The sequence below is a fragment of the Caretta caretta genome, chromosome 8 (genome assembly GCF_965140235.1).
Source record: "Caretta caretta isolate rCarCar2 chromosome 8, rCarCar1.hap1, whole genome shotgun sequence".
Lineage (NCBI taxonomy): Eukaryota > Metazoa > Chordata > Testudines > Cheloniidae > Caretta > Caretta caretta.
Genome location: NC_134213.1, coordinates 22,448,101 through 22,473,822, shown reverse-complemented (window position 1 = coordinate 22,473,822; position 25,722 = coordinate 22,448,101). Strand labels below are relative to the sequence as shown.

Here is a 25,722-nt window from a genome sequence, read left to right as displayed (position 1 = left end):
GAGACCAGCATGAGAGAGTGGACAAGGAATGGGAGTGGGAGCTGGAATGCTCCGAGTTCTGATCCTGATCCACAAGTGTTGGAGACACCACATGAGTAGCTCAGCCACTGACTCACTCTATGACCCTGAATGCTTCACTTTCATTTGTCATGCCTCAGTTTCCCTATCCATACCATGAGGCTAATGATCCTGACCTCCCACCAGGAGGATGAATTAGTAAATGGCTGTAAAGGGCTTTGCAGCTGTGAAGGGCTTTCTAAGTGCTAAGCACTATAAGCCTGGAAAGCCGGTTGGCATCCATCTTGAATTCTGCCAGGGACTGATTGAGGATTGATACACGAGAAACCTCTGCAAAACTGCCTCCGTATTGGCCACAATCAACATGAGCGGACCAGCCAGGCTTCACTGTAGACAACCAGGTGTCAGGGACCATTTCTGCTCTTGCTAGTTTTCTGTCTGCTTCAATGTGAGGCAACAGACATAGACATGGGCTCTGGAAAGAACGAGGGAGGGAGCGGGTGGTGGTGCACAGAGCAGGGAGGACGACCAAAGAAGGAAAGAAGCAGGACAGAGGAGATTACGGGGCTTCCTTCGCCAGCAAGCCCATACTGTAAAAGGAGTGGGAACAGGGACGGACTGGCTAAGGCCCCAGCTGTGCTAAGATGGCTGTGTAGCTGCAGCAGGGGAATTAACCCTCCAGGGTTCACGCTGCTCCAGGGTCACCCAGGAGAGAGTGTACGTGGGCTTTTGCCATCTGTAACTGCCGGTGTCAGTTACACCCTGAAAAGCCACCTGGCTCCATTTAAATTATACCGGCAAGGACCCCCAACAACATTCATTCCGTCAGCGTCAACATCTGGAGTCTTCCTGGGTGAACAGCCAGGAGCATTCTCCACATCTGACCGCTCAGAAGCGAGAGACAGTTCCCAAAGGCAGACCGGATGGGCACGCAGAGGAGGATGAACAGGGTAAAGGGTAACAGTGCAGTCATACAACAGGTTGCTTCAGGGGTGCTGGAACAATTTGTATAATGGGGCGGCGGCTGGGAACCACTGAATCAAACTGTGAACCCTGTATATAATGGAAACCACTTCAAGCCAGGGGATGCAGCCACATCCCCAGCACTCCTAGTTCCAGCATTTATGAGCTGCTTTCCAAAGGAAAGTCAGCACATATCCTTGGGATAATTCTAGCTCTCATGTGTAACCCTGTTCCAGTGGTCACACCGGTGTAGCCGGGGCAGAGCCGCCTCAACAAACTTCTAACCTGGGTGCCTACATCTTGCTTACCTACATTCTCCTGCTAGGCAGGACTCCTCTTCAATTTCTGTCTCAACTGCCATGCAGCAGGGCTGCTGCATTCGATCCCAGGAGTGGCTGCACATCAGTGCTGGCTGAGGTGAACCCCATATATTGTTTAGGTGCCAGTCTCCAATGCATGGCTGGCTCCTTCAAATGAGGGGCGCTAGATAAATTCAGAGTCTCAGCACAACGCAGAGGTTCAGGAACTCCCAGACAGAGTGGGCAAACATTTTCAACTGACAATCTTTTTTAGAAAAAATGCAGATTCAGCAACACCAAAACATTTCACGGATTCCTGTTTCTTTTGCTGAATTGTTCATCTTTTTTTTTTTTTTTTTTTTTTTAAAAAAGCCTAAATGTTTGGATATTCCTATTCAAAATGACTTTTCATGTTGAAATTTCCTTCAACTGTATTTAAAATAATTTTAAAACCTTTTTAAAAATGCTCAAAATCAAAGTGAAATGTTTGTTCAACCTGAAAGAATTTTTGAAAAATTTTGTTTTCAGGTCAATCCGAAACCTTTTTTTTTTTCTTTCAATTTTTCAGAATTGTCAGTGAACCAAAAAATCAATTATTTGCACAGCTCTGCTCTCAAGTCTTCACTCCAGCACCAAAGCCAACTACCCTCCACGCCTTCGCCAAATGCCTTCTCCTCTGTGTAACTCACCTGCCCCACCGGCAACAATGGGGCAATACTGACCTGCCTTCTGGGGAGCTAAGACCATTTAGTGGGTATTGCCATGGAAGTACTTTGAACATAACAAACCCTATATACATGGCACTATCAACAGGAACTGCAAGACATTAGTCCCAGAGAAAACAACTTTAGGAGCAGAGCTCTGCCCACTCAAGATCAGACTAGGATACCTGGACTACCATTCAGTGGAGTGACGGACTATTGCCCAGCAGAAGAGGCCATCCAATAGTCCAAAAAGCCATATCTTCCCCTTGTCTTTCAACCGTTGCTATGCTTTAATGTCCTGGCATGGGTTAATGGAGCAACTAGTTCTGGGTGAGAGTACAGGCATTTGGTGTTGTAATGAACATTACCAAAGTGTTAGTCGGTTGTAACAAGATTGCAAGTGGCCTCACATGACTAGCAGTTCAGTGCCTGCCTGACCTTGTCCCAGCCTGCCTTCACATATACACACCCTCCAGCACTTCCAGCCAAAAGGAAGAAAAAAGAAGTATGTGATTGTGCAATCACCTGCTACGATGCCAGCAACACTCCCTCCGATACTGCAGGGAGTGACTGCACGTGCTAACTGCCAGTCTGGGCTGCGGCAGGGCCATCACTCCATGCAGGGCGGGCCCTGGCATCCCAGCCCTGTCCCAACAAACTCTGGTGGGTGCTGAGTACTCAGCCCAGTGCACTGGGAAAGACATCTGTGATATCCCCACTGAACAGACCAGCAAAGAGCCCTGTGAAAATAGGCAGCACTCAAACAGCATGGAGGAACCCCAGAAATCCCTGAATATCCCAGCTTTCAAACAGACCTGGGCCGTCTCCTTTCGGTATCTCAGAAGGTCACTGGTTCGATTGCAGGTCAACATACATCAAAACAGGGTCCAATGATGTCAGTGGGGTGACCTAGGTTAGGAACATAGGAAGTGGGAGAAGCCCAATCCCCCTTTCTATCTCCTGCCAAACCACAGCAGATCAACTTTCCATCCAATATGTATTGGAGCTAACCAGTGCCCTGTCCATCCAGTATCCCATCTCCTGCCATGCAGAAGCAGGACAATGGTCCATCAAGTCCACACCAGCACAGACCAATGGTCCTTCTATCTGATGTCTGTTCAATAATGGCCAGGACTGAATGCTACAGAGCTGGAAGGGTAACACACTCCTCCCCACGTTATGTGTCTAAATGTGCAATATTCCGCCAGGGGGGTATTCCTTCTGGGCCAAAGCTGGCAACCAGCATCATGAAGCATGAGAATGGACAGTCCTTGTGATTTCAGCCTAGCTAGTGTCATTGTCAATGCTGTTCTTATCTGGACGTGTTTCTAACCTTTTTTTGAACCTCACTAAACTATTAACCTCAAATGTCCTGTGACAGTAAGTTCCAGAGCCAATTCCTTACACCCTTTTTTAACCCTAGGAAAACAGTTAACTTCCAGGTGTATGTCACCAAGAGGCTGGCTTTTTCCAAAGACCTATCCTCCTGATAGGACTCACCTTCTCTGCACAGCTCCCTGCGATTCCCAACCTTCCCCTCAGGCTGGGAACCAATGGGAGGCAGAGACAGGAAGCTACTGATATAGAGCTGGGGAGGCTGAGCCAGCAGCCGGTGGGAAAGGAGCACAGTCCCTGCTGACAATGGAGTGGTGAGTGACTGCGGGACTGATCCAGCAAGGTGGACGGAGACTGGAAGGGTCCATTCTGCTTGGGGGAGGGAGCAACAGCTGGGGGTGAGAAGGTGGAGAGGACAGATTTGTCTCTAGCGCTCACAGGGTTACACATATCAGTGTAGTCTTGCTTCCTTATTTCTGTCTCTCCATGACCCAGGGTAAACATGAGCCCCATGGATTGGGTCCACCTCACCTTTTAGATTACAGGCCACTCTTCCGTCTCCAATTACTCTGCTAGTCCTCATCTTTGTAATGTATCCCCCCTGGTGGGAATCCGACCCCTGGGTGCCACCAGTCTGGGCTGCTGCTCTTCCCTGGGCTGTGCCCTTGAGACAGATGAGGTGAGCTGCACTGAGCAGCACAGCATGCAAGGGTCTGAGTGCAATAGCCGGAGAACTCACAACTAGGGCTGAAAGAGGGTGACGTAGAGAAAAATGAGGTGCCTTAATTAACAGGGAGGCTGCAATACATCCGACCTCCCCAATAGTGGGCAAGACTCCCTGCTGTGGAACCACCAGAGGAACCGCTCCAGCATTCAACAAAGGCATGGACAGCAGAGCAGAGACAGTGTCTGCTGCATCACTTCTAAGAAAATCCTTCACCTGCAAATGGGCAGGGTAGGATGTTCTGTGTGTCACAGCATGTTCAGGAGGATGACGGCAGCAGTGCATAGAACCTGTGTGTAAGGTGGCCAGTCTCCACACAGCCAGGACAGAGTTTAATGTACTTGTCCCCCTATTCTTTCCCCACACACACGCATACACACACTTCTCATATGAAAAGAAGAGCAGCAGACACAGTAACCAGCTACCTTGCTGAAGCCTGGATTCCTCCTATACTATCAGCTTCATGACCCCATTCTCGGGAGCCAGAGTGACCTTCTTGGGTAGTTTGAGAGGAGGTCGCAAGACTGAAGATAGTTTAAGCCCAAGGCAGCTGAGAGACCACACTGAGTGCTAATGCACCGGGAACCTCAAAGTGAATCCACGTTGCTGCTGGTTCTGTACCAACCTGGGAGCTTTATGAGTAAGAGATAGTCAGTCAGACAGAGCCTTAGAGAGAGGATGCCAGGAGCCTTCCCATCCTAGCAGCATCATCTCTGTGAGGTTCCCATCCCCAGAGGAGGACTCTGCTTACCTCACCACACCCAGACTCCGGTTCCCTCTCTCCCTCCCCTAGCGCTCCAGCTTCTCTTCACAGGGAACCTCCAGCAATCAGCTTATCATGGTTACGCTCTCCTGGCATCCAACCTCGTGTAGCAGTAGCACTGTGGTCTCTGCCCCACCCACATGCTGCCTTGGAACAACACCCTGGGTTCACCCCACAGGTTCTGTGTCTAAGGCCTCCACACCACGGCCAAACAGTGCTTTCCTTCCACTACAGGGACATTAGCTAAAGGCCCTTCCCACCATGGGGCTTTGGGGCATCTCACCTCAGTGTAAGGAGTGAGCTGAGTGTGTAATTGATGGAGCTGTCATCTCCCACAGGGATGGGGAGGGTGTATCCCAACACAGTCAGTACATGCAACGGCACGCCGAACAGGGAAGAGGTAGATGGTGGGCTCTGGAGGAGTAGAATTCACATCTTCTCCAAGTTCTCTGCTCTTCCCACGTGCAGTCTGCCCTTTGCTCCGAGACCTGATTCCATGGCCCTTCCTCACCTGGGTGCACCCCCGTGCTCCAATCCATGCGTCTTGCTTGGATCTAGGGAAAACCCTGGAGGCTTCAGTGCCTGTCAGGCTATCTGCCTGGGCTACCCTCATCGGGAAGCCAAATCAAGGGCTTGTCAGGCTGGACTAAAAATCTAACAGGATGGCAGGGCAGCTGCATAGCTCTGTGGGAGGGAAAGCAGGCAGCACATTCAGTCTTGGAAGAGAGAGTTCCCTGAGCCGTCCAATATATTAGGCTGCAAACTACAACTAGCAAAGCAATAACACATTCATGCACCCCTCCAAACATGCTCACAAACATATACGCACCTCCATGCACACTAAGGATGTAAAACGTTAACCGGTTAACTGGTGACCACAGTCTTACCAGCTAACCACCTTAACCATTAACCCCTGGGCCAGCGGGCCCAGCCACGGCGCCCAGCCAAAGCAGCACCGTCCGGCCAGAGCAGGCCCAGCCAGAGCAGCTCCAGCCCTAGCTGTGCCGGCCGGATGGGCCCCAGCCACTTAAACAGTTAACTGACTAAACAAAATATATTTTAACAATTTAAACGGTTAACTTTTTAAATGGTATTTACATCCCTAATGCACACCCCTACTGGGACTCACAAACACACACACACACACACAGATGTACAAACACCTCCACATGCAAATGCAACTCTCAGTGTTAGAAGCTACAGGTGGGTGGCCCCTGCAGGGAAGTCTGGGATGCTGATAGTGGGTCTGGGATACACAACCCATTGCACAGACCCACCATCCCACAACTCCCATTGCACAGCCACCTTTCCAGTGGGGTTGAACTGCTGTGTGCAATGGGGTCTCTTTTGCCAGAAGCTGGGAATGGGTGACAGGGGATGGATCATTTGATGATGACCTGTTCTGTTCATTTCCTCTGGGGCACCTGGCATTGGCCACTGTCGGAAGACAGGATACTGAGCTAGATGGACCCTCCGTCTCACACAGACGGTTAACTGTTTAACGGTTAAGGTGGTTCTCTTCAAATGCCAGAAGCCACAGGGGAAGAAGAGCCCCCAGTTCAGTTTTTAATTAGAGGAAGGAAATACTGCTGGAGAAAGGAGGAGAAATGGTGTTCGGAGGGGAGGCTGGAAGACACTTGACTTCTGTAGGAAAGGGGGGAATGGGGAGAAGAGGTATCTTCAAGAAGGTGCCCCTCTAGGGTAAGCACTCAGCCCTCTGCCCTGGCTGCCAAAACCTCCTCTACCACCTTAAAAAGTTTGTACTGCTGCTAACACGTGCCCATGTTAGATCCACAGGTCAGAACCAAGAAAAAGGGGGTCAAGGGATGAGGATGGCAGCACACTATGTGCCCACAGGGCCAAAGGGATAGAGAATGTCACATGCTCCAACCACCTCTTGTCCCACTCCCTGTAGCAGGAGGTGCTGTTACATCAGACCCACCTACCCAGAATCAGGGCAACATCCAACCACCTGCCTGTGCCATTTCTACCATGTGATCATGAAAATGATGGGGCATCAAGTCAGACTGTTGTTCTGTATATGTTGTGACAGGCACATGCAACACTCCAGTCCGTCATGTGGCTGAAAGGGCCAGTACAGTGGGGGCAGGGTGGGGAGAGGCCTGGCCAGGAATGGACAGGAGGAAACAAGCCTGCACCGCATGCGTTCCTTCAATTAATTTACACTGGCCTGCACACAAATGGGCTTTCTCAATATTCACCCTGAAAGCTTTACAAATCAGCACTGCCCGGGGAGCATCCACCTCTGGGGTGGAGGGCCAGTGTGAGTGTCCAAATCCATCACACGGGGGTTCTACTGAGGCCTCCATGTTTGAAAACTGGTCTGTGTGTGTGTGTGTGTGTGTGTGCGCGCCTATGCACAGCAAGAGTGCAACACACGCTGCTGTTTCTTAAAACCAGTTGACCGACTGACGTTCCAAACAGGAGGAAACACAAGCGGACATCACAGCTCAGACCTTGTCAGTCTGATCTGACACTCGAATTCAGTGACTGATGCACACACACACACACCCTCACTGGTGCATGCACCTCTGCCAATACACACCCACTAAGGTACAGCCTGTGCTCAGGTTGACCCATGATATCACGCTTAAAATACAAAAGGAAAGCAAGATCAAAACGATTATTAAGCTGCTAAGAGAATTCCAGGCAGAGGCTGCGACCCTGCATGACTGAGAAGCAGCTTATGAACTGAAAAAAGGTTCTATCCACAGAGTTCACTCTTCTCCTGGGACGTACAGCTCTTCCCATTCAGCAAGTTTCCCCTTGTGACCCCCGCCTTTCTCCTCCTCCTGCTGCATCCTCTCAGTCTGCTGGGGCTTGTAAAATCGGGCACTAGTTCTACTCAGCTGTGGGAGTGGGAATTGGCATGTTCTCTGTGGGTCAGCTTCATTCCCTCACCAGTTCTTTTGATCTCACTGCAGAGTCAAGCAAGAAGGGGCCTTGAGACTTTGCCCAGCTGAGAACTGCAGCAGTAATTCAGGGGCCATGTGCATACAAGGGAGCATACTGCAATCACCTGCACTTCTGCAATGGAAGTGCAGCCAGTGGAGATGCTAAGTGCCGCACACAATGCTCCATCCTGATCTGGCAGGCTGGAAACACTCTCTGTGGAGTGTACATCAGGCTACCCCCAGGCCACATTGTAGGCACGCACAGCCTATGCTCTGGCTGTCCTACAGTGAGGGTCCTCAAGGCAGACAGTCTGGGGAAGGGCAGCCAAGGTCTGAACCCTAACATCACAGACCCACTGAAATAAAGATGGAGAAGGCATATCCCAGCCCAGCCAATCAAATCTGCCAGATCCTTCCCAGCAGTTCAGACACTGCTCCTTCCTTTGATCAAGATGACATGCTGGACTTCCTCAGAGATACTCAGAGGAGAAAGTCCTTGGTAGTTTCTCCCCACTAGGTCTGAGCCAGGGCAGAGGCTGCATGGGATGGGAGGAAAGGGGAGGGGAGCTCAAAGAGAGTCAAGAGGTTAATCATCAGTAGGTAAAACAACCAGAAAAAAAAACAGTCTGTTCCCACTACAGGGAAAGAAGATTTGTCAGAACTTTTATTTAAGCACCAAAATATGCTGGCAAGATATTGAAGTGTGAACTCTGTCTGGCAAGTGGGATGGGATGGAAGATCTCACCCACACCAATGCAAATCCAAGTGACTTCAGTGGAGTTACTCCTGATTTACACCAGTGTAGGACAGAAGAATCAGGCCTGTCTCACTGCTCTTACGAATGAAGGTGGGAACAGGGTTGCTAAAGATAACTTTGCAAAAGGACTCTATTAATAGTAATACTTTGCATTTCTATAGCAGCTTTCTATGAGGATCTCGCACTGCTTGGCAAATGCTAATAGATCAGGCCTCACTGCAGTTCTCTGTGGGTGGGTAGGGGTAAGTGTCATTATTGGAAGTTGAAGCTAGACAAATTCAGACTGGAAATGAGGAAATATAAGGCACACAATTTTAAGTGAGGATAATTAACCACTGGAACAACTTACCAAGGGTTGTGGTGGATTCTCCATCACTGGCAATTTTTAGATCAGATTGGATGTTTTTCTAAAAGATCTGTTCTAGTTTAAACAGAGATTAATTCAGGGCAGTTCAATGGCTGGTGTTATATAGGAGGTCAGGTTAGATTGTTACAATGGTCCCCTCTGGCATTATAATCTAGTCTATGAATCTGTGCATTATCCTTGTGACATAGATGGGGAAATTGAGGCACGGGGAGGTGAAATGACTTCCCCAAGGCTACACAACAAGTCACGGACAAAGATGGGAGTGGAACCCAAGAGCCCTAATTTCCAGTAGAACCACTAGACAAGGCTGCTTCCCCAGTTACAAATGGCTGATCACTGTAACTGGTGGAGGGTTCTGATCAGCTCCCCACCAACGAGCAGTTCTCCATTACAATATTTCTAGATTACTGGTCTATCATGCACAGGAGCTGCACTGTGAGACTGCAACCCTGCTGGTTACCATGACTACATCACTGCTCCTGCTCAGGATGGAGATGACAGGATCGGCAAGGAAAGTAACTGAAAGGAGCTGGCATTATCCTTCATCCTGAAGGGAAGTGATGGAGCTGACCCAAGGCTGTGCTCAGTTGGCCACATGCTAAGCTAGCTCCACGGAGCTATCCACTGCCATTAGTTACCCTCCACAGGGAACTGCTCAGATGGATAAAACTCTCAGAAAGAGTGAGGATGCCCTGACAGCTCTGCTGGCAGGCAACTCCCCTGCGAGTGAGGGACCCCACTGCTCCAGTCCCCCAACCTCAATCACTCTCTAATGAAGGGAGATGCCAAAGTGTAGCCTGCATAGATGATCCCCCAGCATGCAACACTCCAAACAGCCTTGCTGCACTGCACACTGGGACCTGCAGCACGCATGGACCATACCTCCTTAGTGAGTCTGAGAGTGGCTACCATTTGCTCCAATTTATGCTGACTAGGCACAGCCCACCAACTCCTGGCAAGTTCACGATGTGGCGAAGTTTGGGCACCACCTAGTGTAAATTAACACACTCACTGGCAGCTCTGCTTCTCTGCTGAACAAGGTGAGCACCATGCCCCTGCTGGGGGAGGTACATCTCTCTGCCCTGCCCCCAGACCCCTGGGAAGGGCCCCTAAGTAGACACAGCACAGTCACGTGGTTCTACTGCTCCACACCCTACCTCCAAGGATTTAAGCCACTTCCAGGGCTTCACATAGTTCTGTGTAAAAACTCCAGCCAGTTTCTCTTCCAACAAGCCACATGTCCCCAGCCCGACTCTCAGGAAAGTAATGGCAATGCCCCCATTGACAACACCATGGAGCTAATCAGCCGCTTGGTGCATTGCACTGCTCATCCACCTCAATCCTGCATTTGTGTGATGTCCACTTGAACAATGAGCTCCTCAGGGCAGGGACCATGTCACCCTGTTGTCCCTGCCTAGATAATAACAATGATGATGATATATGAGCAATGAGTCAGTGGGTTTCAGTTCAGTTCCTACTGTCTCTCTGTCTAGTTCCCTGTTCTGCACAATGGTGTCTGAGCACTCAGACAGGAGTTCACTTCATGCCTGGCACTAACTGGCCTGTATGCAGACAGGCTTGGCAGGAAGCCCAAGAACAGGATGGGCCATGGCGGATCTAGAGAAGCCCATCTAGGTTGGGCTGAGGGACATTCATGAGGCACCTACACAGCCCAGGCTGGGCCTCGTCCCTAGATCAATGCAGGCCTTTGGTCTCCAGGGCTGCCCAACCAGCACCTTTTCCACACAAAGGATGCAGAGTACATGGCAGAGTGGAGCAGACGGTCCCTCCATGAGTCCCTAATTTTTGCCATCATCAGCCACTGAAGAGCTCCTTAGGAGGCATTCAGGTTCTCCTGGAAACCTAAGGTCAAGAATCCCAGCAATGCTGTATCCAATTGATATTCAGAGACATGTGTGCCGGAGGACAGGGGAAATCAAATGCACTACATTCTGCTCTCAGCACATGACTCAGGAAATTGGCACAGGCCCCCACAGATGCTGCAAAGTCACCTGAACCCAGCTGAGAGGCAATTTTGAGAGGCCCCTTCTCTCCCATACAACCCTCTCCACTGTTTTCCCAAAACACTGGTAACACTGTGTACTTGTGCCTGTTTGTTTGGACGATCACGCAGCCTTCGTTAAGTTCTTTTGCCAGAGCGGTTTACTCGCATGTGCAGTATTCTGCAGTCTTCCCTTTTACTACAGCATTGCAATTAGCCCTGCTGACCTCTGAAATCCTCAGCCTCTCTAAGCAGCCATGCATTAAATCCTGGATTCAAGAGTGGAAATAGACTTCGTAAAAGGCTTATGACCCTATTTATTACATTATACGCATGATGGATCCCAACACTACAGCATAATACCTCATTTAATGCATTGCAGTCGTTGCTTTCTCTGCCTCTGTGCCAAGACAGACGGACAGGTAGGTAGTGGCGAAGACAGCAGAGCCTTGGCAGATGTCTATTACAGTCAGTATCTTGCATTGCTAAAGGAGTGCGCACACAAGCAAAGATGTGGATTGAAACAAAAGGTAACACACTGAACTCTTATATGGCGTATGGCATATCCGCCACACATATGTACTCTTTAGACCAGGTCACAACACAAGCTGACCATGTGGGGCATCACACTGACTCCAAAACTCATGCTCTGGGTAGGCCTCTCCCTCGGACAGTGGATTCAACAGGCAGGAAGCTCACTGGCACAGCAGGTCTTCGTTCCTGGTCCACTGGGAATGGGTTGGTGCCCGGCGATTGAGCAAAAGCAGCAGAGGCAGCCCTTCCCATGGCAGAGCTCCAGATCGGTATTCACTCTAAGCCTTCAGCCATTCTGTACACACACATGCATGACAGCAGCTGTCAGCACCACTCCTGGGTCCAGCAACATAGGGCTAACTGGCACTGCTGACTCTAAAAACTAAACATGGGACTGTCTAATGTAAATCATTGGCTAATGATAAAAAACGAGTCTGGATACAAACAGCAGAAGCCCAGTGCTCGGGAAGCATGTGCTGTGGGCAATGCCATGTATGTACTGCAGCTCCTCAGAGGGTCAGCAAGCCACCCAGCAGCAGAATTCTGGGCGTATTTTTTCCTTTAGTAAGGCGTGCCTTGAAAAGGAAACAATAAGAAATTCACTGAGCATAACAAGTCAAGTAGCTAAGGGACCTTCCACATCCCTGTGGAAAAGATACAGCAGCCACATCCTATGCATGTTCCAGTCAGAGACTGGATCACAAGTCAGATCAGTTAGCACTTCAAACAGCTCAGCTGAGCGACAAAGCCTATGGCAGGAATGCCTGGGTTTGAATATCAGCCCTGGAAAGGAGGGGGCACGTGTGGGTGTCTCTGTCTATACAGTTATAAATAGATGGGTACAGAGACTCATCATGCAGCACACACTGTTCATCATACCCAATGTTCTTAGGACAGCAACACAGATATACACAAATGGAGGATCCCACCACAGGAAGGGTCAAGCCCATATAATCATGATGTCCAGCCCAGTCGTAAATCAGATCAGAGAGATCACAGGTTAAATCAGAGACCACATTACACAGCTATGGGGAGTTATCTTTCCACTGACATTTGGTTCACACTTCAAAAGGATTTTACATCTGCATGTTGCTATAGCAGAATCCCCAGATAATGTAAGAGAGAAACTCCATATTGCAGTGCAATTTGGAGAGATGACTGCACAACACTGACCTACACATGCAGTCAAATCCTGCGCTCAGGTTCTTTCTTGTTTGTGGCTCCCACTGAAGACAACAGGAGCTCTCCATGTGTATCTGAGGGCAGAATTTGGCCCAAGTATGTGTCTCAGGAGCTGCATGTGGGGTGCACATAGACTTGTTAACCTGAAATAAGAATGGAGCCTGCAGGCCACCCTAATGGCCCAGCTGGCAGAAAAGACCAGAGTTCAATCTATTTCTTCAGGCTGCGTCCACTTTTACGCTCTCCTTCCAGACGGAGTGACCAAGACTCAAGGAACGGGAGCGACCGATCCCATGTTCCACTGGATGACCGTGTCTCAGATGGGACTGGAACTCCAGATGCTCCCATAGACCTGCCTTTCTGATATGTCTGACAGTGCATTCCAGTTCCTTCCACTGGCCACTCAACTAATTCAGCCAAGTGGTGCAGTAAAGCAAGGGCCACAAACAAGATGTTATGAAGCTATCTCTGACGAATAGAAATCACACACATCAAGACTCTTTCCATCCCACAGTTTTAAAGGGCATACTGCACATTTTTTCATTAAATGAGCTAAATGTATTTTTAATGTGCTCAGTGCCACAAATACCAGGGCAACAAAGGGCATTCGCCTTCACTATTGTTTCCTTTTCCACCCCCAAATGTCACGCCTGCCGGCTCCGCTCTGATGCCCTGGAATTCATCATCCTGAGATGTCACAGCCACGGTTCCCATTAGAGCCCCGCTGAAGCACAGAACTTGCAGAGGTGCAGGGAAGTGAAGTTATTTAATCCTAAGCACAGTTTTGCCTTGTGTATTTCTGAATATGATTAGTTCATCTCCATTGGCCTATAAAATATTAACAAAACAGTTGGCCAAACTTGCACTCTTGCCTCAAATTATATTTAGATATTTGAAAAATAAATCCGCAATTCCCCTTTAAGGTAGCTTTTTATCTGCTGCCCCCACTTAGGATGCTGGATGATGCTGGTAATAGCAATGAGAATAATCCCGAAGCATGGAAATAACACAGGACCCGATTTTTCAAAATTGCCCCGCTCCCCTTTACACAGCTCAACAAACTGCCCAGAAATTACAGACCAGTGAGCTTAACTTCAGTACCCGGAAAGATAATGGAGCAAATAATTAAGCAATCAATTTGCAAACACCTAGAAGCTAATAAGCTGATAAGTAACAGCCAGCATGGATTTGTCAAGAACAAATCATGTCAAACCAACCTAACAGCTTTCTTTGACAGAGTAACAAGCCTTTTAGATGGGGGGAAAGCAGTAGATGTGGTATATCTTGACTTTAATAAGGCTTCTGATACTGTCTCGCATGATCTGCTCATAAACAAACCAGGGAAATACAACTTAAATAGAGCTACTATAAGGTAGGTGCATAACTAGTTGGGAAATGGTTCCCAGAGCGTAGTTATGAGTGGTTCACAGTCATGCTGGAAGGACATGACGAGTGGGGTCCCGCAGGGATCAGTTCTGGGTCTGGTTCTGTTCAATATCTTCATCAGTGATTTAGATAATGGCATAGAGAGTGCACTCATAAAGTTTGCAGACGATACCAAGCTGGGATTGCAAGTGTTTTGGAGGGTAGGATTATAATTCAAAATGATCTGGACAAACTGGAGAAATGGTCTGAAGTTAACAGGATGAAATTCAATAAGGACAAATGCAAAGTACTCCACTTAGGAAGGAACAATCAGTTGCACTCATACAAAATGGGTTAGGAAAGAGTACTGCAGAAAGGGATCTGGGGGTCATAGTAGATCACAAGCTAAATATGAGTCAACAGTGTAACACTGTTGCAAAAAAAGCACGCACCATTCTGGGATGTATTAGTAGGAGTGTTGTAAGCAAGACACGAGAAGGCATTCTTCTGCTCTACTCCGCACTGATTAGGCCTCAACTGGAGTATTCGCAAAAAGAAAAGGAGTACTTGTGGCACCTTAGAGACTAACCAATTTATCTGAGCTCACGAAAGCTTATGCTCAAATAAATTGGTTAGTTTCTAAGGTGCCACAAGTACTCCTTTTCTTTTTGCGAATACAGACTAACACGGCTGCTACTCTGAAACTGGAGTGTTGTGTGCAGCTCTGGGTGCCACATTTCAGGAAGATGTGGATAAATTGGAGAAAGTCCAGAGAAGAGCAACAAGAATGATTAAAGGTCTAGAAAACATAACCTATGAGGAAAGATTGAAAAAAATTGGATTTGTTTAGTCTGGAGAAGAGAAGACTGAGAGGGGACAGGATAATAGTTTTCAAGTATGTAAAATGTGTTACAAGGAGGTAGGAGAAAAATTATTCTCCTTAACCTCTGAGGATAGGACAAGAAACAATGGGCTTAAATTGCAGCAAGGGTGGCTTAGGTTGGGCATTAGGAAAAATTTCTTAACTGTCAGGGTGGTGAAGCACTGGAATAAATTGCCTAGAGAGGTTGTGGAATCCCCATCATTGGATATTTTTTTAAGAGCAGGTTAAACAAACATCTGTCAGGGATGTTCTTGATAATACTTAGTCCTGCCTTGAGTGCAGAGGACTGGACTAGATGACTTCTCAAGGTCCCTTCCAGTCCTAGGATTCTATGATTTTGTGTTTCTATTATTTTCAAAAGAGCTCAGTACTCCAATTCTGGATGCTGAGTACCTCTGAACATCTTCCCAGCTCACTTAGGTACCAATGGGGAAAATGGGCTCTTTTGAACGTATGGCCAACAGTATCCTCCAAAAAAGTAAATACATGCATATATTAGGTGAGGGTGATGTTGATCATTTCTTAATTAACATTATGTATTTAACACCCACTGTGTGCTAGGTGCCTTACAAACAAATAGGGAACTAAGGTCTCTGGGCAGGGGAGCTTACAGTCGAATTGGTGGGACAGTGTAGGGAGTTTTCACCGCTACTGTCTGTATGATACCTGCTCTGGTCGATAAAGACGTGCCTTCAGTCAACAGGTCTACCAATGCAGCACCTTTCCCCAGCACTAAATTCACACACACACCCCATGAGAAACAAAGCAAAGCTTTCTTAATTAACAAAAACAAAGCTCTTTAAACAGGGAGAACCCAGCCTGTTAGTATCCAGCCTGTTCAATTCCCAAGAATTCAGGGAACATGGAGAACAGACTGGAACAAAGTTCACCGAAGCCTCACTGGATGCCAGGTGAAGAGCATTCATGAAGCAGGAAAGGGCTCTGTCAGCTGGTAGAGCACAAGTCACTACGCAATCCCTCTCCCCTGCTGTGGATGTGGCCTGAGAGTCCCCTGAGGAAGTGGTGATGGGAACCAGGATGGCTATGCAGGGCTCAGAGACCGAAATGATTAACCAGGGCTAAAGATGTTGCTCTCAGTAGTGGGTTTCCTCGTTGAAGGGTAACAGCATTGCCTTAAGGAAATGGCACATTTTCCATTGCTTTGCCAATGCATGTACTTAGGACAATCAAACTGCCCAAATTAGGGTTGCGCTGTCAACTTGCCCAAAGCCAAAGAACCACATCTCCTCTGCATAACATGGAGCAAATTGCAGTACTGTCTTCAATAAAGAGGCAGCCTACTGAGTCTACAGGGTCCACCTTGAAATGCTCTTTCTTAATCCTAGCAGAAGCGCTATCTTCCCGAGGAGATGTAAAACCAAGGCTCCCTCAGCATTTGCCTTCAGTGGGCGTCATGGGAGCTGGATACAGTATAGCCTGATTATTACTGTTACCTTATTGTATACGTGGTAGATGAAATAGTAATCACTGTTTGCTTGAAACCAATCCAGCTGGTCCAGTAATGGACAATTATATGGCCTGGATATTCTCTCCTGTGCATGCAAAAAGCGCAGTCACTATGGCATCCTGCCTCTGCAACACCTATTGCAACATTTCAGTGCTACATTTTCACTTTCATAATGCAAACATGACAAGTAATTTCTACCACCAAGCACTCAACTAGGTTAAAAAACCGCCCAGATGCAACGACAGCAAGCAACACTTCCTCTTCCCAACAGCACCTCATGGAGGGTCTGATCCTGAGCTCACTTAACCCGTGTAGCTCCACTGACTTTAGTGGAGTTACGCCTCATTTACACCAGAAGAAGTGAAAGCAGAAACAGGCCCAGACTCAGGGCAGCAGGAGGTTATGCTCAGACAACTTGCAAACTTGCAAACACCACCATACAGGGATTGAAAAGAAACCTGATTTGATGGTGATAGGCTTCCTGGTGTGTGCATGTATCTCAGCAATGGTGTTCCTCTGCACACTGATCTGACCACACCAGCTTGATACACACAGAGACCTCCAATCCTGTGGCTTGGCAAGGGTATTCTGGTCCCCTGGAGAGTCCTGTCAGTTTCAGGATTTCCTTGCCCTTGAACTGCAGGGAAACTAGGGCTCCTCAGGGGAGGTGAAGGTGGCTCTTAGCCTGGTGAATGCATGGCCACCCTGCCTGGGATTAATAGGTCACTTGCAGCTCTTTCTGAATAACAAATTTGGAAGCTGCAGCAGCAATGAACTCCACAAACTGAAACAAGAACTGAGCTGCCTGACCAGCAAAGGCTTTCTCACCGGAAAGGGGCTTTTTCTTCCAGCATGCTCAGTACTGCTGCTGGGAGAAAGTTCACAGCTTAGGAGCAAGACAGAGAGAGAATTTAGCAAGTCCGTCTAATCAAAATATAATTCCCCACAATGATTTTATTGCAAGAGCTGGAGGCACTGCTTTCATCCTAAGCTGCATTTTATTGCTCCCCTCAGCAGCAAAGGAAAACAGCTGTGTAAAGAATATGTCGTTTGGTCCCAGGAGGAACACAGGGGAAGCGTCACATCAGTGTTCCCAATGCCCCAGAGTCTCTCCCACTTACATTGTGATGGGAGATGAGCAGCCACAGCCATCTGGGACTCCTCTACCTCTCTGCTGCTCCACACAACAATAGCAAGGGGCCTCTTGTTCCAGTGTGAAGGGAAATATGCGTCATGTTCAACCATTCTAGCTTCCCTTCCCAAGGCTGGGAAAGATTCTGGCTCTGACTGCCTGGGAGGGGAATCCGGAGACACAGAAAGGGATTCAAAGAGCTGCTAGAGATGCACCAGCAGTCCCTGTCTCTCACTGCTCCTTCATTCGCTCCATACCTCAGACGTGGACTTGCAACCCCCCCCACCACACACACACACAAAGCAGTGATCTGCCACTTGGATTATAACACTGAACATTTTGAAAGTGGAAAGCACAAAAGAAGTGTTAGCGGCAAACTTCTGCCCCATCTTGGGACAAGGGGGAAAGAACAGGGAGAGGATAAATAAAGCACTGCCAAGGCGCACCCTAGCACTTCCACCCAGTAAATGCTAACCAAATGCTAGCCACAGTGGAAGGTGACGGTCCACCCAGCACACCTGGCCCCGGGGCTATGACCAAGTTCATGCTCCCACAGCTCCTTGCATACATGCTGGTATTCCAAAGCAAGCACGGGGGAGTGTGGAGGAAGCCCTGACCCTGTTCAGCTTCTACAGAAACTAAGGTCCGCAGACATGTTTGCAGGGTTTGATTTCCCTTTTTCAACTCTAAGGTAAATAAGCTGTTGTTTTTAAATCATTGTAAACTGGTGCATGCGAGCCCCAAAGTGAAATGGCCAAGGAGCAAGAGCGGAGCCGACAAGACCATAAGCACTTGCAGGACAAGGCGACATAGACATAGCGGTGGGCGTGCATAAAATACCTGCCACATCCTGGATGCTACCGCAACACAAACAATAAACAAATAGAAAAGGAGGACTTGTGGCACCTTAGAGACTAACCAATTTATTTGAGCATAAGCTTTCGTGAGCTACAGCTCACTTCACCCAAAATAAACAAACAGTAATTTGTGTCTTTTCGTAGTCCAGGCTGAGAGAAATGTGGAAAAGCAAACCAGCCTACCAGTACATAGTGACAAACTCAGGAAATGTCTGGCATCAAACCCGCAGCTGGTGCTAATGGGCACGGCTTCAATGAAACTAGGCCAATTTACACCCGTTGATGATTTGGCCAATTAACTTTAGCCTGTTAGCGGTCTTTATCACGACAACTTCAACGATTTTTTTTAAATCTCTCTCCCTCTTCTAAGCCTCTACAACCTGGTATTTGTCTAGCATGCAGCCTGGGCTAGGAGATGGGGAATGTCCTTCCTATTCATTTAAACTTGCAAGGAAAAGTGTGGTGACTATAATGCCATTTGCGATATGGTTGCTGAGACCACAGAACCTAGTTCACCAGACCCCATTTTAGGGACCTTCTCCCCAATACATGCAGCAGCGCACCATCCAAAATACAACCCTGTGGAACACGCATCACATGTTCCACTGCATACTCTGTGGCCAAGGAGAAGAGAAATGTGTTGTGTTGCCAAGGCTGTGTGCCATAGACAGCTGTGCTGTTCAAAAAGCCAGCTCCAAGGCTGGCTCCCTGGCAATCTGCAGTTCACAGGGTTTAGAAGCCATCTCTCTCTGTTAAATCACTTTATTCTGCCAAACCATCACGAGAAACATAAGCCTCTACAGTGTTGCCATGGAGCGCAGCTACGCCATGGAAGCGGAAGCTGAAAAGGGGATTCCTCTGACCAAAAGCATTTACCGACAGAGGCCTGTTCTGTGGAGCATATGAAAGGAGTCTGGTGGATTTCTGTAGACAGGCATCCATACCTCATCACGTCTGGCTCCTTGGTTGGCAGTCTCAGAGAGAAGCCAAGAACTGCATGAGCTGTGGTCTCTACCCTAAAGGCAGTCCTTCCAGGGAACACGTGCCCGGCTGCTGTACCAGCTCTGTGGGGAACAGAGGGATTTGGCCTCGCGGGCTGTCAATCTGGCACTAAATTCACAACCTGAAAGTGGCACCGCGGTGAAAATACAAGTTTCACTGCAGTGGCACTTTGCACACAGACACTCCCATCAGAGCTCCTGCACTCTGCCCCCTGCCTTCCGAAGGACCATGGGACTCGGAGTTAGTTTCAGTTCTTTACACTCATTGAAGACTGGTCCAGAGCAGAGGGGAAAGCCAAATGAGCATATATCTTGGTTTACTGAGTGAAGCAAAAACAACACACTCTAGAGGTCCTGCTAAAGATCAGGGTCTTCTGCAATTCCCCCATTTCACCAACACAAGTCATAATGCCCTCACGTCAGAGCCACCCTCCCTCCAGCCAAGGTGGGGTGAATCCTGCCCACTGGTGAGCCCATTAATCCTAGTCTGTGTGTTGCCCAGAAGAAGGTCACTGTTAAGTGTCATGGAATGCTCCTTCCCTGCCTTCTGTCTCTGCTAGCCTGGAACATGAATGCCGAACTGCCACATGACAGAATGCTCTTGGGCCAGTCCCTAATTTAACTGAAGGAAACCAAAGGGCAATGTATGAAACCTCCGTGTCTTCCACTGTGAGAAACACAAAAGATGGATGCCTGCTAGACAGTAGAACAGTCGCATAAAAAGCACAGCAATTCGCTTCCAGCCTAACCCTCCAATTAGCTCAAAATAGCAGGAGTCACTTATTGGGCCAAGGAAAGGGGAATATGTGCATGGCAGAGACTATGCCATACAGTGCTATCATGCAACTCAACAACACAGCAGTGTTAGGTTCGAGGCTCAGCGGTTTAAAGCCAGTCTCCTTAAGGGAAAGAAGAAGAGGTTCTTTTGGAAATCAGCTGGGGAGTTTGGGGGGGGGTGGATGTCAGTGCATTTTTACCCTGTCAGGTTGTCAAACGAAACCCTAGAGGAAGTAGAATTTCTTACTATAAAGAGGCTTTTGACACTGGAAAGGTTAATGTGGGCAGGCATGCTGGAACAATTTTTATAGTGGGGGTGCTGATGAGAACCACTGAACTAAACCGTAAATTCTGCATGTAATGGAAACCACCTCAAGCAAGGGGGTGTGGCAGCACCCCCAGCACTCCTAGTTCCAGCACCTATGATGTGGGATAAAAGTTCCCTTTGCTAGAGACAGCAGGTTAAGACCTTAATTATTCACCTGTGGGGTAGATGCCTTTGAATCACAGGATGAAACAAGGAAAGGAATGTGCTGGTACGACACAGACAAAACCCCAAACCCACACCAGGATGCAATCAGTGGATTCCTACTATGAATACTAAACACAAATTGCCAGAAAAGCAAGGCTTGAAAATGGGCTGACCTGTGCATAGGTTCTGAAAAGGGACCAGTCCCACCCGAGCTGCCAGTGGGAATTCTCTGCCTCTGCTCCTAGCAGTTAGTACCTCATCATTGAAAATGACAAATTCAGCAGCAAGCTGTACTCTGGATTTTTCACATTCAGCACTCAGATATAAGCTGTTGCTGCAACTCCAAGCAGTGGCCACCTTCCCAAAATGTCTGTGTTCTGCTTTGGATGTATCAGTCTGCTCTTCAATAAACTCAGATTCAGTAATCATCGCAACACCTCTCTAGACTTGTACATGGCTACTATTCTCAGACCCTTCTTCCCACTTCTTTTCACTGGCTCACACTACAAGGGAACATACCCGCATGCAGTCCAACAAAAGGTATGCTTGACACAAGTGCAAAGAAGGGTCATCTTTGGCTTGGCCTAATTACTCCAGGCCTCAAGACAAAAAGTTTTGATAAACAGCTATTGAGCAAGACTGAGAAGAGGAGCACACAAGAAGTAGAACATGGGTTCGAGCTATGAGAAATAGCTGGAGAAGAGCAAACTGCTTAATGATTAACAATAATAATTAAGTTGCTATACTGCTTTTCAACTGAGGACCTCAAAGTGCTTTTGCACCCATTAATGAATTAAGCTGTTAACAAGGTGCAGAGAAGCTAAATAGGGAATAAGGTATTTCAGTTCATGTGATCTTTAAACGTCTCCAAGCAGCAGCCTGTGTTATTTTTTCCGATGCTAATTTTTAAACAAGTCAAAAATGGAAAAGTCAGACTGAGCCTTGTTATTCCACAGAATCAGAAAAGATTCCATAACCCGACTGGTTTTATCCACTATGCCTGGTCCCTTCCAACACCTGATACCCTCGACAAATTAGCTGCAATTGTCTTTATCCTTTTAAGATTAAATGAGCAGCACAGAACGCATTAAATTGGCCTATCAATCATACATTTCAGGTCACTTTCAAAATAAGCCCATTTTGGTAAGAAAAGTAAAACATAAAAAGAAAACCCTTTATTCTCTTTGTGTAGCAATGCAGTTATCATGAGAATAATCATTACCTTCCATATGTAAATAGAGGTTAGCATGCACCCTCAGTACAATCCTGAGTAATTAAGAGACTGATGCAAATAACCATGTTAAACTTGCACTGCGCCTCTCAGGGATTTTGTCTGTTTAGCTGGGCTGGGCCACTAATCACCTACCGTTTTTGTGCACCTTGCTGTGAATTTCTGCAATACTGCTGCAAAAGAAAGGAAAAGGGGGGATGATGGAGGAGAGCTGGAGTCCTTCAGGATTTCCATGAAGGAAACGGATAATATTCATGATCTCATGGCCTCCTGACATTTTAGCCTCTTTGGATAATCTGATCATGTGCTAGAACACTGGGGACTTTGCAGGAGCAGCTTTCAGGCTTCATTGAGAACTCAGTAAGCCAGTTGTAAGCACAGGCTAGTACAGTAGTAATGGGGAGAGACGTCAGAGGCGAGCCTAGGAACCGCCTCCCTTTTATAGTTATAAGCAAAGCATGTGACCAGAGCCTTCACTGCAGTTTCATCAGAGGTTAAGGTACAAGCACGACACACGCTTACAACTTCAATCATTTCTCAAACAAATCACATGCTGGGACTTTAACCCTTCTATACATGTGGGGGAGAGAAGCGAAATGAAATTAACAAAAGCACCTTCCATACATACCCTATAACCAACACAGACTGCATAACACTTCTGAGGAAGCCTGCGCAGTCTGCAAAGATCTATTTGCTGCTGTTCACATTACACACACAACAGATGACAGATTAGCTATAACACTATGTATGTACATAGTGCTACTACTAAACTACTGTGTATGTTATATATGAGAGAGAGATGCAAACTTAGCAAATATTATGTCAAGAAATGTCAGGGAAAAAACACTCTTATTTCATCACAACCCATTTCACAGTTCCAAACTTTGCAGAAAATATTCACGATATGGTGGTGTTGCAGCAAACATACAAACTCTCAAAAATGTCTGCATCAGGATATAAAAAAGAAGAGGGGAAAGATTCTTATTGGAATAGCGTTTTTAGATTGTTTTTGCATTTTAAATTCCTTCGGCTGTCAAAGTACATGCACAGCATATATAATATAATTATTTATTTCATGTTAAACAAGCAGAAAAGATGCATTTTATTACTGGGTCTCGTACCCAAGACCTTTCACCTGCATAGAGAGAAACCAGACTTTTACAGATTGTAACCTTTCTGAAATACTTTGTTTTTGTAGAATGACATCTATCTATACAATCTCATATTCTCCAGTGGTTCCTCATCACTAATTCCTCTGGTAATAATAAATCCTTCCAACCAGAAAATACAAACTCCGTTTATAAAATGTCCTCCCCCCACTTCTCACCTTTTCTGACCCTTCATCTGTAATCAAACTGTCAGCAGCTTGCAGTTAATAATGAAAGTTGCCACACACACATCCCCACTGCCCCATGTCCCATGCCAAACTGGAAATCTCCAGTGCTGGTGTATGCTTCGGGAGGCACAGAGACCACATCAATCTAGCTTGTGGCAAGACCAGCCGAGTTCTGTCTGGCACATGCACCGGGGGCAAATGAGATTTACTAAGTCTTCAACTATTATTTGTTATGAATCCAAACAGCAATTCTTCCCCATCTCCTGCAGTCAAAACAAATAAACCAGTGAGAGAAGAAGGGCTGGCATTTATGTGGCAGATCCACAATCAAAGCTGTTTTGTAATCTGTGGTTATGAGACTGAGGGTGTGTTGGGGGGAGGGTTATAAGTAACTATACAAAACTCTTTAGATTTGCAACAGGCTCTGGGCACATAAATCTGGCTGCAAAATGCGTGGTTGTGCTCCAGATCAGTCACAGTTTCAGCTATTGCAATGTTTATTGTTTAGCCCCTTTCCACCACCCCCCAAAATGGAAAAGCATGCAGCCTCTGATATATCTAGCACGCACCCTCTCGTGATCATGCAAAAGCTGCCAAGGAGACTCAATCTGATTTTAATATCCAGCTCCGTCCAAAAAGGAGCTGATCCAGGTTTTTGAGTCGCTTATTTGCAACAGTAAGACCCCTCTCACTGCATCCCCCAGATCTCAGCCTGCATACATGTAACTGATACACGGCATGACTCATCCACACAGTCCAATTCCTATCTGCCCCCACACCACACAACCCCATCACTACCATATCTCTGGAGGACCGAGCAGGGGCAACCACAATGTTTAATCCATCTACCAAATGCCAGCCCTAGCATTCAGGCCAGGCTGTTTGTTGGGATGGGAGAAGCCAACCCAGGCAACCAATTCCCCTCTCACCCCTTCCTCCCCCACCTTCTTTCACCCACTTGTCTGAAGAAGAAGAAAGGAAACACACTTGGGAAGATGGGGGGTGAGCAGGAATCGATACATTAACCTGACAACTTTAAGGAACTCTGCACCCACAGGGGTTCTCAAACTGGGGGTCGTGACCACTCCAGGGGTTGTGAGGTTATTAAGCAGTGGTGGTGGGCGGTCAGCCTCCACCCCAAACCCCGCTTCGCCTCCAGCATTTATCATAGTGCCAAATATAAAAAACTGTGTTTTTAATTTATAAGACGTGGGGGTCGCACTCAGAGGCTTGCTGTGTGAAAGGGGCCACCAATGCAAAAGTTTGAGAACCACTGTGACTAGACTGTTCCTTCCCAGCATTCCCCCCCCACACACACACACACTATCACTTCCTCCCACACAACCGGATCCCCCCGGCGCTGTCACCCCCTCCCCCAACAACTGCACTTCCTCAGACTGCCCCCACCCCCCCCAGTCACACACAATAACCCTGCAAAGACGGACTGATTGAGCCCAGGTAGGGCCCTTGTGCCTTGATCGTCCCCTCCCCCCGTGTGTCCAGCCCGGCCGGGCTGCTGTGCATGGGGAAGGTGCCTGGCAGCAGCACCCAGGAGTCCACGTGGGAGTGGTGCTGAAAGTGCTCGGGCGCCGCGAGCTTTCCCCCGAACCAGGGCTCGAGCCTCCCCGGTGCCAGGTCCCCCACTGCTGCGCGGGGGGCTTTGCACGCGCACCCCCGTCAGTCAGGGCTGCCAGCTACAGCCTCCCATGCTTCTCCCACTGGGACTGCAGCAGCAGCAGCGTGCAGCCCCCTGGGTCCCCCTCTGCCTGCCTGGTGCACGGAAGGATCACGAGTCCCTGCACCCCCAACCTCCCCCTCCCTGGCGTAGAGTGGGAGTCAGGGCTTCCTGCACCCGCAGACTTCCCTCGCCCTCTCTGCTGTATGCGAGGAACCAGGACTGCCCCATCCGTGGTACATGGAGAAACCGGTGTTTCTGCACCCCAGACTCCCCGGTCCTCAGTCCATGAGGGGGAGCGGGGCTTCTGCACCCCCGGATTTCCCTCTGTCTGGTGCATGGAAAGTAGGGCTCCCTGTCCCCGGTGCATGGGGGATCCGGGCTCCCTGCACCTCCCGGCTCCCCTGATCCCGGTGCATGGGATGCAGGGCTCCCCGGTGCATGGGGGATCCGGGCTCCCTGCCCGCAGTGCACGGGGTGCAGGGCTCCCTGCTCCGCGGCTCCCCGGTGCCTGGGCCGGGCTCCCTGCCGTGGTACCTGGCTGTCAGTGAGATAGCTGAACACGAAGGAGGAGAGCTCCTCGTCCAGGAGCGCGCTGCAGTCTGGCGCCGGCTCCGCCATCTTCCAGCTCCGGCTCAGGCTCCGGCAGCGGCGGCACCAAGCATGCGGCGAGCCTAGAGCAGCGCGGAGCCGGGAAGCCGGCGGGGCGGAGCCGGGCCGCACCGCGGGGAGGAGCCACGACCCGGCCGGCTGCAGAAGCCGGCACTGGCGGCAGGGCGGGGAGGACCCGGCACTGGCTGCAGGGCGGGGAGGAGGGGATCTTAGCCGGCCCGCCTGTGGGAATGGCCCCCCCGCCGCCTCAGAGCCCGGGGAGGGGCCGGGTCCTGTGGTTCCTGGCGTGTCCCTGTTCTGTGCGTCCCCAAGGGGGCAGGACCCCCCCCGCAAGGAGCAGCCCTCCACAG

The 25,722-nt window shown here is 48.6% G+C and overlaps 1 protein-coding gene across 2 annotated transcripts in view; it reads right to left on the bottom strand.

Annotated features, from left to right (window-relative positions):
- Positions 1–25,510, bottom strand: part of PPARGC1B (PPARG coactivator 1 beta) — a 94,820-nt gene extending 69,310 nt beyond the window's left edge. For both annotated transcript variants that reach the window (XM_048861471.2, XM_048861470.2), the window contains exon 1: positions 25,298–25,510. In XM_048861471.2, the coding sequence (XP_048717428.2) occupies positions 25,298–25,381 (84 nt within the window). In that variant the 5' untranslated portion in view covers positions 25,382–25,510. The remainder of the gene's footprint in view (positions 1–25,297) is intronic.
- Positions 25,511–25,722: the final 212 nt, after the last annotated feature.